This window comes from Girardinichthys multiradiatus, chromosome 17 (genome assembly GCF_021462225.1).
Source record: "Girardinichthys multiradiatus isolate DD_20200921_A chromosome 17, DD_fGirMul_XY1, whole genome shotgun sequence".
NCBI classification, from domain to species: domain Eukaryota; kingdom Metazoa; phylum Chordata; class Actinopteri; order Cyprinodontiformes; family Goodeidae; genus Girardinichthys; species Girardinichthys multiradiatus.
The window spans coordinates 24,298,147-24,310,731 of record NC_061809.1 but is presented as its reverse complement, the minus strand read 5'-3'; the positions used below and the strand labels follow the sequence as shown (position 1 = coordinate 24,310,731).

Genomic DNA, 12,585 nt, shown 5'->3' with positions numbered 1-12,585 from the left:
AGCTATGAACCTAATCATCTGAATCAACGAGTTAACTCTAAACACCTGCAAAAGATTCCTGAGGCCTTTAAAACTCCCAGCCTGGTTCATCACTCAAAACCCCAATCATGGGTAAGACTGCCGACCTGACTGCTGTCCAGAAGGCCACTATTGACACCCTCAAGCAAGAGGGTAAGACACAGAAAGAACTTTCTGAACGAATAGGCTGTTCCCAGAGTGCTGTATCAAGGCACCTCAGTGGGAAGTCTGTGGGAAGGAAAAAGTGTGGCAGAAAAAACTGCACAACGAGAAGAGGTGACCGGACCCTGAGGAAGATTGTAGAGAAGGGCCAATTCCAGACCTTGGGGGACCTGCGGAAGCAGTGGACTGAGTCCGGAGTAGAAACATCCAGAGCCACCGTGCACAGGCGTGGGCAGGAAATGGGCTACAGGTGCCGCATTCCCCAGGTCAAGCCACTTTTGAACCAGAAACAGCGGCAGAAGCGCCTGACCTGGGCTACAGAGAAGCAGCACTGGACTGTTGCTCAGTGGTCCAAAGTACTTTTTTCAGATGAAAGCAAATTCTGCAGTTCATTCGGAAATCAAGGTGCCAGAGTCTGGAGGAAGACTGGGGAGAAGGAAATGCCAAAATGCCAGAAGTCCAGTGTCAAGTACCCACAGTCAGTGATGGTCTGGGGTGCCGTGTCAGCTGCTGGTGTTGGTCCACTGTGTTTTATCAAGGGCAGGGTCAATGCAGCTAGCTATCAGGAGATTTTGGAGCACTTCATGCTTCCATCTGCTGAAAAGCTTTATGGAGATGAAGATTTCATTTTTCAGCACGACCTGGCACCTGCTCACAATGCCAAAACCACTGGTAAATGGTTTACTGACCATGGTATCACTGTGCTCAATTGGCCTGCCAACTCACCTGACCTGAACCCCATAAAGAATCTGTGGGATATTGTGAAGAGAACGTTGAGAGACTCAAGACCCAACACTCTGGATGAGCTAAAGGCCGCTATCAAAGCATCCTGGGCCTCCATAAGACCTCAGCAGTGCCACAAGCTGATTGCCTCCATGCCACGCCGCATTGAAGCAGTCATTTCTGCAAAAGGATTCCCGACCAAGTATTGAGTGCATAACTGTACATGATTATTTGAAGGTTGACGTTTTTTGTATTAAAAACACTTTTCTTTTTTTGGTCCGATGAAATATGCTAATTTTGTGAGATAGGAATTTTGGGTTTTCATGAGCTGTATGCCAAAATCATCTGTATTAAGACAATAAAAGACCTGAAATATTTCAGTTAGTGTGCAATGAATCTAAAATATATGAATGTAAAATTTTCATCATGACATTATGGAAAATAATGAACTTTATCACAATATGCTAATATTTTGAGAAGGACCTGTATGTTTATAGGTATGTTTTTATTAATTGTATTGTTTCGTATTTATTTCAAATGTAATAGAAAGCGGAAGATATGTTAGTTTTATTTTAGTTCAATTCAAAAATCCTTTATTCATCCCAAATTAAAAGTAAGAACGAGGCCCAGCCTGCAGCCTCTGACAGGTTGGTTTTCATGGTAGCCCTGCATTTACCTCCAGACAACTTGACATCAACTCTGACCAGTATCCATTCTCTGCGAAAGAAAAGCATGATGTTGCCACCACCATGCACCATAGTAGGATGATGTCTTCAGGCTGATGTGCGCTGTTTATTTTTCACCACACATAGCAATTTGCATGTAGGCCAAAAGGATCAATTTTGCTCTCATCTGACCAGACATCATATTGTATAATAAGCTCTTCACATAAACTCAAATAAAAATATGCATGTTTTTGTGACTTCCAAATTTAGTTTAGTATTTCATTGACACATTATGAAGATTCAATGCCTTTGGTATAAGCAACATTTATACATTCAGGACAGAGTTAACAATATATGTAAATGAATTAGGTCTTCCCACATTTTCTTGATAGGATTAAGGTCTGGACTTCGACATGACTTCTGACACATCATGCTGTGATTACAACCATTTCATTGGAGCTCTGGCTGGATGTTTAGGGACGTTGTCCTGCTGAAACGTTGAACCTCCACCCCAGTCTCAAGTCCTTTGCACCCTCTAACAAGTGTTCCTTCAGGATTGCTCTGTATTTAACTTCTTTACTGCCATACTTCACAGCGGGGATGGATTGCAGTATTATTTTTCTGTCACAAATGCCAATTTTGATCTCATCTGACATGATATAATATTGTGTAATAACCGCTTCAAATAAAATATGACAAAAATATACTTGTTTTTGAGACCGTTTTATTTTTTAAATCCACTATATTGACAAAATGACATCATGAAGGATTAATGCTTTTGGTATTTTTTTTCTTCTACATTTTATTAACTTTTTTAGTATCAGAAATGCACCAAGAAGCACAGGAGGTGATAACCTCAAGCAGCCATGATATACTGAGGACAGCGTTAACAGTATGTGTAAATTAAAGTACAATAGAAGAGGTAAAGGAGATAAACTTCAACGTGACATTTTTTTGCACTGAAGCCTTTCGACAAAACTGTAGAGGAAAATTTACCACTGTTAGACAAAAAACTTTCAGTTAAATTAGGCCTGCTAAACATTGAAGACGCAAAACCTTTTTTTTTTTAGCTCAAATTAGTTAAATGAAAATGTTTAGTCTTTTTTGACAAACTGCCTCATTAAATCAGACCACAGGCCAAAGAACCTTTCCAAATTAGAGTTGGGATATGGAACAGTAAAACAAATCCTGGGCAATTTGTACCTTAGAAAGAAATCCAAAAGATAACATAATTAAGTGTAACCTCTAGTAAACAAATCACCTCATTATCCATCCCTAATGCATTTTATTATGTTTACTACAGCAATATACAAGATGTTCCTTATTGGGTGCTAGAAAAGAAAAATACAACTAATTGGCTCTAAAATTCATTTTTTACTGTTTTCATCAAAACTACAGTGTCAGCCTACAGTACAGATAAACAGGAACCAGGTTGAAATAGGGCAGTGGACATGTTTCCACAGTCTTCTTCCATTTGCTGGCTTAAAGTAAAAACAAACCCCATCAGTCCATTGGGGTGCGATCTCGCTTCTTCCCTTCTTTCTTTTGCTTCTTTGCATCTACAAGAAAAGACAAATATAGTAAAGATAGTTATACTCCTTCCTATAACATCTTCTCTGCCGGAGGTGACACTTTTTGAAAACGAACAAATCCTATTGTCTCCATGAAGAGAACCCATGCTCCTGCTCTGATCGTAATAACCATTTAGGGTTTAATCAGCTAGTTTGCCTCGCTGAATGTTTTATACTGTGACCTACATCATCCTGATCTCTCTTGGAGTCTCATTTGGTAGCTTTATGTAAAATACAACATTATGGGAAAATGTGGAGTGGCACCTGGCAGCCATGACGTCTTATGCTCTGTGAGCTCTTTGTTCACAGAAACAGATGATGCCCTGCGGCTTCTTGGCCCATTAGCTTTTGAGTAGCTGTGTATTATTTCACAAAGCTTTCTGCAGGTCAAATAGTCAGACATCATATTTTATTATCTAAAGATTTGTTTATGTACCAGAAGATGGTGTTGTTAAAAGAGCAATATTAAAATCCATATGTAATCCCAAACAAAATATCATAATACCAGAGTTTACACACCTGCTTTTGTTTTAGCTGTTCTATTTTCATGTAACAGGAATGTCTGAATCTGTTCAGCTTTCAATTACAGCTGAAATGACTCCATAACAACGGTTCTATGACAAGATATCATCAAAGGAGTATTTCTTTTAAAATTATATTAAAATATTTTGAGTGGTGCTTGACTTTCAATATATTGAGCAAATAAAATATCTAAATTAATACAAAAGTTATTGTAGTTTAACCTAATTAAATCCCTAAAATAGGTTGGCAGTTTTATGGTATGGGTCAGTTTTAAATTTCCATTGGTATCTGAGGAAGAGCAGAGGTTTTAGCATGAATAGCATGCCTCGCCCTTCATTTGTAATAAAAAAAAAAATCAACTCAGACTCAAGACTTAACCAATTCACCTGGGTAGTGTGCACATTCATATATTATCATTTTTATCAAGAAATGTAACAATCGAAAAATAACATGTTAGACTACGGGAACTGCCCATTTGCAACATTAATCAATACAGGTCCTTCTCAAAATATTAGCATATTGTGATAAAGTTCATTATTTTCCATAATGTCATGATGAAAATTTAACATTCATATATTTTAGATTCATTGCACACTAACTGAAATATTTCAAGTCTTTTATTGTCTTAATACAGATGATTTTGGCATACAGCTTATGTACAGTTATGCACTCAATACTTGGTCGGGAATCCTTTTGCAGAAATGACTGCTTCAATGCGGCGTGGCATGGAGGCAATCAGCCTGTGGCACTGCTGAGGTCTTATGGAGGCCCAGGATGCTTCGATAGCGGCCTTTAGCTCATCCAGAGTGTTGGGTCTTGAGTCTCTCAACGTTCTCTTCATAATATCCCACAGATTCTCTATGGGGTTCAGGTCAGGAGAGTTGGCAGGCCAATTGAGCACAGTGATACCATGGTCAGTAAACCATTTACCAGTGGTTTTGGCACTGTGAGAAGGTGCCAGGTCGTGCTGAAAAATGAAATCTTCATCTGGATAAAGCTTTTCAGCAGATGGAAGCATGAAATGCTCCAAAATCTCCTGATAGCTAGCTGCATTGACCCTGCCCTTGATAAAACACAGTGGACCAACACCAGCAGCTGACACGGCACCCCAGACCATCACTGACTGTGGGTACTTGACACTGGACTTCTGGCATTTTGGCATTTCCTTCTCCCTAGTCTTCCTCCAGACTCTGGCACCTTGATTTCCGAATGACATGCAGAATTTGCTTTCATCTGAAAAAAGTACTTTGGGCCACTGAGCAACAGTCCAGTGCTGCTTCTCTGTAGCCCAGGTCAGGCGCTTCTGCCGCTGTTTCTGGTTCAAAAGTGGCTTGACCTGGGGAATGCGGCACCTGTAGCCCATTTCCTGCACACGCCTGTGCACGGTGGCTCTGGATGTTTCTACTCCAGACTCAGTCCACTGCTTCTGCAGGTCCCCCAAGGTCTGGAATTGGCCCTTCTCCACAATCTTCCTCCAGACTCTGGCATCTTGATTTCCGAATGACATGCAGAATTTGCTGTCATCCGAAAAAAGTACTTTGGACCACTGAGCAACAGTCCAGTGCTGCTTCTCTGTAGCCCAGGTCAGGCGCTTCTGCTGCTGTTTCTGGTTCAAAAGTGGCTTGACCTGGGGAATGCGGCACCTGTAGCCCATTTCCTGCACACGCCTGTGCACGGTGGCTCTGGATGTTTCTACTCCAGACTCAGTCCACCGCTTCTGCAGGTCCCCCAAGGTCTGGAATCGGCCCTTCTCCACAATCTTCCTCAGGGTCCGGTCACCTCTTCTCGTTGTGCAACGTTTTCTGCCACACTTTTTCCTTCCCACAGACTTCCCACTGAGGTGCCTTGATACAGCACTTTGGGAACAGCCTATTCGTTCAGAAATTTCTTTCTGTGTCTTACCCTCTTGCTTGAGGGTGTCAATAATGGCCTTCTGGACAGCAGTCAGGTCGGCAGTCTTACCCATGATTGGGGTTTTGAGTGATGAACCAGGCTGGGAGTTTTAAAGGCCTCAGGAATCTTTTGCAGGTGTTTAGAGTTAACTCGTTGATTCAGATGATTAGGTTCATAGCTCGTTTAGAGACCCTTTTAATGATATGCTAATTTTGTGAGATAGGAATTTTGGGTTTTCATGAGCTGTATGCCAAAATCATCCGTATTAAGACAATAAAAGACCTGAAATATTTCAGTTAGTGTGCAATGAATCTAAAATATATGAATGTTAAATTTTCATCATGACATTATGGAAAATGATTAACTTTATCACAATATGCTAATATTTTGAGAAGTACCTGTACATTTTTATATCAACTTCATCATTGCACTGTCAAGGAAGGGCTGGTTTGTTTTTAGCTAAAATTAATTAATTAATTTTATTTAACTGAATAATTTTTTATAGCTATTAATTAAATCAGATATTGTCTCATTAATAATTGCTATTGGAGTGTTTATGGACATCAAGAAGGCATTTGACACATCAGTCATGACTGGAATGAAATAGTAGGCATTGTCTTAGGAAGTGGGTTCAAAGTTATTTGAGAGGTTGAGAGCAGTATGTGAAGTTGGGAGGTGTTTGTCCCGAATGCTTGACATTGCTTGTGGGGTTCCTCAAAGGTTATTTATTGAACCAAAACATTTTCATGTTGTATGTAAATGATTTATGTAACATATTTGAAATAATTAAAAACCGCACAATTTGCTGATGACAAAAACATTTTCTGTCTTGGAGATGATGTTAATCACATAAAGAAATTAAAATACAGATAAACGGGGTAAACATTGAACAAATACATGAAAATACATTTCTTGGCAATAATATTGATCATAAACTAAATTGGAAACCTCATATTAAATATGTTCAAGGTAAACTATCAAAACACATCTCTGTGCTGAAAAAAGCAAAACCAGCACTAGAGCAAATGGCACTAATAACAACACAAAATAAAAGCAATTAATAAGGTTGGTTATCAAGGAAGAGCAGAGGTTTTACCATAAATGGCAACCTTGGCTCGCTCAGGGTGATTTAAAGAAAAAAACAAATCTAGATTATTAAAATTCATTAACATAATGAAAGTGTAGACAGTCCTGATTCTGTATCAAGCCAAAAATAAACAACCACCAGAAAACATTCAAAAACTGTTTAGGAGAAGGGAGGGGCTTTATGAGTTAATGGGTGAATATCAGTGTCAAACTTGTATTATTAGAACCACCAGAAATAGTTTTTGTGTTTAAATAACTCGATTAAAGCTGTGGAAATCTCTGAATGTGAAACTAAAGCAAGATCCAAATATAAAACAGTTCAAATCATTATAGAAGAATATGGTCAATATGGGATACAATATGTGATAATTGTTGTTATTATAGTAGAACTATTATTACAGGTAGTAAAAGTATTATCATGGTTTATTACATAAATAAGTTGATTATAATACAACAAATGGTTATTGTTATTGCTGCTGTAGTAATTAGTATACATATCAGGTGCTCTATAAAGGAGCATATTTATTTAAATGTTAAGACCAAGATTTATAAGAATGACAAAACATTTACACACTTATTGTATTATAATGTAGAATGCTAATATTTAATCTATGTGCTATAATAATTAGAAAAGTAAGGCGGAATAATGATGATGCACAGAGGAGTGGGATAAATAAAAATAAGTCTATGCTTCCACCTACTCTTTTGGATATGTGAAGCTTATCTATAATGTGCACATTTATGTTATACCGTTGATTACCTGCACATATTCAAATAAAACAAAAACAAAAAAAGGATTTTCACCAAACCTGGTATAAACCTCTGATAGATGAGTAAAATGCCAAAAGAGTCACTGTATAGTACTTTTACATTTCAAACTGCCAGTCAAATAAACTGAAAGGATTTAATTAATGAGTTTTAATCTCTTATGAAGGAAGATGATCATCTGGAAACATGGTAGTAAATACTTAAATCTTAAATTAATGTTCATATTCAGGGATTATGTTGAAAGGACACCTCCGCAACTTGCAAATCCTTTAATAACATGCTGGCAAGCAGTTTCAAATAGCAACAACTTATGCTTAGTCAATGAGATTTGAGCAGGGGTGACTCAACCTTTTAACATTCTCAGTGTGCGCCACTTGGATATCTTTCTGGAAATTGTTTCTTTTCGGCTGCCAACTTTCCTGTAGGGAGCAGAATTAAGATGCACAAGGTGCTCTCAAGCATGCAAATACGGAAATTGCTACGGCGTCCCGTTTGATTGCTTGCTTTAATTTGTTGGAATGTTTTCTGTCCCTTTCTTCCCCCCCTGGTTTTTGTGTCAGCATATTCTGCTCCCCGGAGAGAGACACGGAGGGAAAGGATTTGCTCTCACACTTGTTCTCTCCACTCCACATGAGATAGGCATTCTCATTCAGGAGGTTCGAGTGTGTTCTGCTGCATTTGCACATTGGATGTCACATCATCTCTTTGCTTTTCAAACACAGTGATAGTCAAGGTGTTGCTACATTTTACAGCTCAAACCTGTTGTGAGCCAAAAACGGTTACACAGTGTCTTTTTGGCATTTTGGAAAGGCAAAATAAAAATTGGATATTGTTAACTTGAGTAGTAAATATCTAAATTTCTTTTTGTTTAATTTGTTTTCACACAACTCTAGGTTTTGTATAATTTGTTTTGTTTAAAGTGTAACCTAAAATACTCAGATTGAAACACTGTTTGCGTTGTCTAATGAAAGAAGGTTTTGGCATACCCATAAGGCTTTTGACAAAGTTATTTACAAAATCTAGATTAAACATTGGACAGATTTACATTGGACTTGATAAAACACAGTGGACCAACACCAGAAAGTGCCATAGCTCCCCAAAGAATCAGTGACTGTGAAAACTTCACACTGGACCTCAAACATCTTGGATTCTGTGCTTCTTCACTCTTTCTCCAGACTCTGAGACCTTGAATGGGCTGTGCTTTCCAATCCTTTCAAGGCTGTGGTTGTACATGTTGCCTGTGCACCTTTTCCTACCACACTTCTTCCTCCACTTAACTTTGAATATATTTACAGTGCCTTGCGAAAGTACTCGGCCCCCTTGAACTGGTAAACCTCTTGCCACATTTCAGGCTTCAAACATAAAGATATAAAATTCTAATTTTTTGTGAAGAATCAACAAGTGGGACACAATCGTGAAGTGGAATGAAATTTATTGGATGTGTCAAACTTGCTTAACAAATAAAAAACTGAAAAGTGGGGCATGCAATATTATTTGGTCCCTTTGCGTTAATACTTTGTAGCGCCACCCTTTGCTGCAATTACAGCTACAAGTCTCTTGGGGTATGTCTCTATCAGTTTTGCACATCGAGAGACTGAAATTCTTGCCCATTCTTCCTTGCAAAACAGCTCGAGCTCAGTGAGGTTGGATGGAGAGCATTTGTGAACAGCAGTCCTCAGCTCTTTCCACAAATTCTTGATTGGATTCCGGTCTGGACTTTGACTTGGCCATTCCAACACCTGGATACGTTTATTTGTGAACCATTCCATTGTAGATTTGGCTTTATGTTTTGGATCATTGTCTTGTTGGAAGATAAATCTCCGTCCCAGTCTCAGGTCTCTTTCAGACTCCAACAGGTTTTCTTCCAGAATGGTCCTGTATTTGGCCCCATCCATCTTCCCATCCATTTTGACCATTTTCCCTGTCCCTGCTGATGAAAAGCAGGCCCAAACCATGATGCTGCCACCACCATGTTTGACAGTGGGGATGGTGTGTTCAGGGTGATGAGCTGTGTTGCTTTTACGCCAAACATATCGTTTTGCATTGTGGCCAAACAGTTTGATTTTGGTTTCATCTGACCAGAGCACCTTCTTCCACATATTTAGTGTGTCTCCCAGGTGGCTTGTGGCAAACTTTAAACAAGACATTTTATGGATATCTTTGAGAAATGGCTTTTCTTCTTGCCACTCTTCCATAAAGGCCAGATTTGTGCAGTGTACGACTGATTGTTGTCCTATGGACAGACTCTCCCACCTCAGCTGTAGATCTCTGCAGTTCATCCAGAGTGATCATGGGCCTCTTGGCTGCATCTCTGATCAGTCTTCTCCTTGTTCGAGATGAAAGTTTAGAGGGACGGCTGGGTCTTGGTAGATTTGGAGTGGTCTGATACTCCTTCCATTTCAATATGATTGCTTGCACAGTGCTCCTTGGGATGTTTAAAGTTTGGGAAATGTTTTTGTATCCAAATCCGGCTTTAAACTTCTCCACAACAGTATCTCGGACCTGCCTGGTGTGTTCCTTGGTCTTCATGATGCTCTCTGCGCTTTGAACAGAACCCTGAGACTATCACAGAGCAGGTGCATTTATACAGAGACTTGATTACACACAGGTGGATTCTATTCATCATCATCAGTCATTTGGGACAACATTGGATCATTCAGAGATCCTCACTGAACTTCTGGAGTGAGTTTGCTGCACTGAAAGTAAAGGGGCCAAATAATATTGAACGCCCCACTTTTCAGTTTTTTATTTGTTAAAAAGGTTTGACACATCCAATAAATTTCATTTCACTTCACAATTGTGTCCCACTTGTTGTTGATTCTTCACAAAAAATTAGAATTTTATATCTTTATGTTTGAAGCCTGAAATGTGGCAAGAGGTTGAAAAGTTCAAGGGGGCCGAGTACTTTCGCAAGGCACTGTATTTGACTCACCACTCTGACCTGCTGGATTTTAAAGCAATGAGCATAGAGGTCAGTGAATGTCTGCTGGACTTCCATAATTTCAGCATTTCTCCATATTATTGTGTAGGCTATAACACAACATTTCTGTATTAATATTGCTTTTTTTATTGGTCATCCACAATATTCAAATTTTCTGAGTTTACATTAGCTGTGAGCCATAATGAACAAATTTATCAGAAACAAACCCTTAAAATATCACTTTGTTTAAAAAATAAATAAGTATCACTTTTTCAATTAATGAAACAAATTAACTTTCAATATTTTAATTTACTGATTAGTATTATGAATAGACCAGGGGCTTTCATTACCTTAAACCATTCATACATCCACACGATAGTTCATAACATTGACCACAAAGCAAATATTCAGTAGTCCTCTTAGACCTTTTGTGAAAGCTTCTCTGAAGGATTTTTGTAAAGATCATAATTTAAAAACCCTAATCATAATTTCGCAATTTCATTTATCTGCTTGCAGTAGCTTGGTATACTGTTTAATTTGTATTGTATTGCACAGACTACGCCAAAACAAATTCCTTGTATGTCCAAAAACGTACTTGGCAATAAACCTTTTCAGATTCTGATTCTGAAGTATTGTGCAAATAATATTCACCACTACCTCAACTTTAAGCAAAATCCTTTTATATCACTGATGCATGAATACCCCTATATTAATAATTGTGTCAAAACTATAGCCGACCCAACTGGGGATATTAAATGTCCATTCTCATCTCCTGGTGCTTTCTTTTTTCTATAGCTCAAGCTGAGTGCCGAAAAAAACTATTTAAGATAACATGTACAATTTAAATTAACAGCCACACACCATGGCTCTAGCTGCAGTTGCTGTATTTCATGTTGTTCACGTTTGGGTTGTCAAAGGCCTGGCAGGAGATAAGAGACCTAAAATTAGGGACAAATGCCAAATATAATTAAAGACCAATTTAGCTGTTTTATAAATGTAAAATGATAACATTTTGGCCTGACTCTTGCCTTAACATGAGTTTTATTTTTCCTCAAGGGTTTCCTGAAAATGTAACTGCAAAATCTGCTTGATTCATAAGAAAAGAAATGCCTAAAATGTCAAAAGGAAGATTGTAAAGTTTCCTAAATTTGAGTAGACTTAAACTCAAGACCTTCTCTTTTTTCTCTTGACAATTTCCAAGGCCATGGCTTGCTACCTTCTGTAAACCAGGTGCTCTGTGAGCAAAACCGTCTGTTTATCCAAAAAGAGGCAGAAGAGTGCCCTACACAATTTTTAAGATTGCCATTACATTCTCTGTTTTCTCTATTCCTCCATGTGTTTCACTTGGAATGGGCAGTAAAGACAAACATCTCTGGGACTCATACTGCTCCCTTGGGGCCCCCGAGCATCGTCTCCTCTGGAATGTGCAAATGACAATTTTTGCCCCCTATCACAGCAACCTGCTGCGGTCAGGGGAATCCTATCTCCAAAGCCCAGTGTTGCTGTTCAGAATTGCAGATTTTGCACAGCTGTGTCCAGCTGAGGGTTGGATGACATGTCCTGTCTTCATCTCAGTCCCTCAGTAGCCAAACATTAAATTTTCTTTTTTGATCCCACTTCCCACGATTATATTTCTAAAACATGTAACATCATCACACCCTATTTCTTTTTCCAAGTAGCCTTCCTGCTTCCCATGGCTTATTTTCAAACAGACAGTTACAAAAAAAAAAAAAAAAACACACTTCCTGCAGATAGCTTCCCTTCGACTGCATCCCTTCATCTAGCCATCTGTGATTCCTGCTTTGCTTCCCCTTTGACCTCAGCTCTCATACCTCTGAGGTTGTCACTTTGCATCCATGCAGTCAGCCCACACTAGAAATGATGTGGTGAATCTGCATTGTAACAAATAAGGCTACACACCAAATTCAGTATAACCTACAGTCACACTTATTGGCATATAGGTCTACTTTTATGAAAAATTGGTGCATACTGAGTATAATCATACATTAGCTCTGTGAAGTTTTCTCAAAGAGTTGTGCTGTATTTCCAACCAAAACTGCCAGTTAATGTTTACATGTGAAGTTAGTACACCTACAACCATGTTTTTCAAAGACATTCAGATGAACATCATCACTGTCACACAGTACAAAATGCACTGACCAACTTCAAGACCTCTGCAAAACTCTTGCACTATGGAATGAACTACTCTCTTAGCTCAGTAACACATAACATAATGAGAAAACTTGGGCTTGTCTGG

General features: G+C 38.7%; 1 protein-coding gene across 2 annotated transcripts in view; it reads right to left on the bottom strand.

Annotated features, from left to right (window-relative positions):
* Positions 1 to 2,275: 2,275 nt before the first annotated feature.
* Positions 2,276 to 12,585, bottom strand: part of ptn (pleiotrophin) — an 87,060-nt gene continuing 76,750 nt past the window's right edge. For both annotated transcript variants that reach the window (XM_047390374.1, XM_047390373.1), the window contains one exon: positions 2,276 to 3,127. Coding sequence is in view for 1 of the 2 variants with exons in the window: in XM_047390373.1 (XP_047246329.1) it covers positions 3,072 to 3,127 (56 nt within the window). In the remaining variant the exon portion in view is untranslated. The remainder of the gene's footprint in view (positions 3,128 to 12,585) is intronic.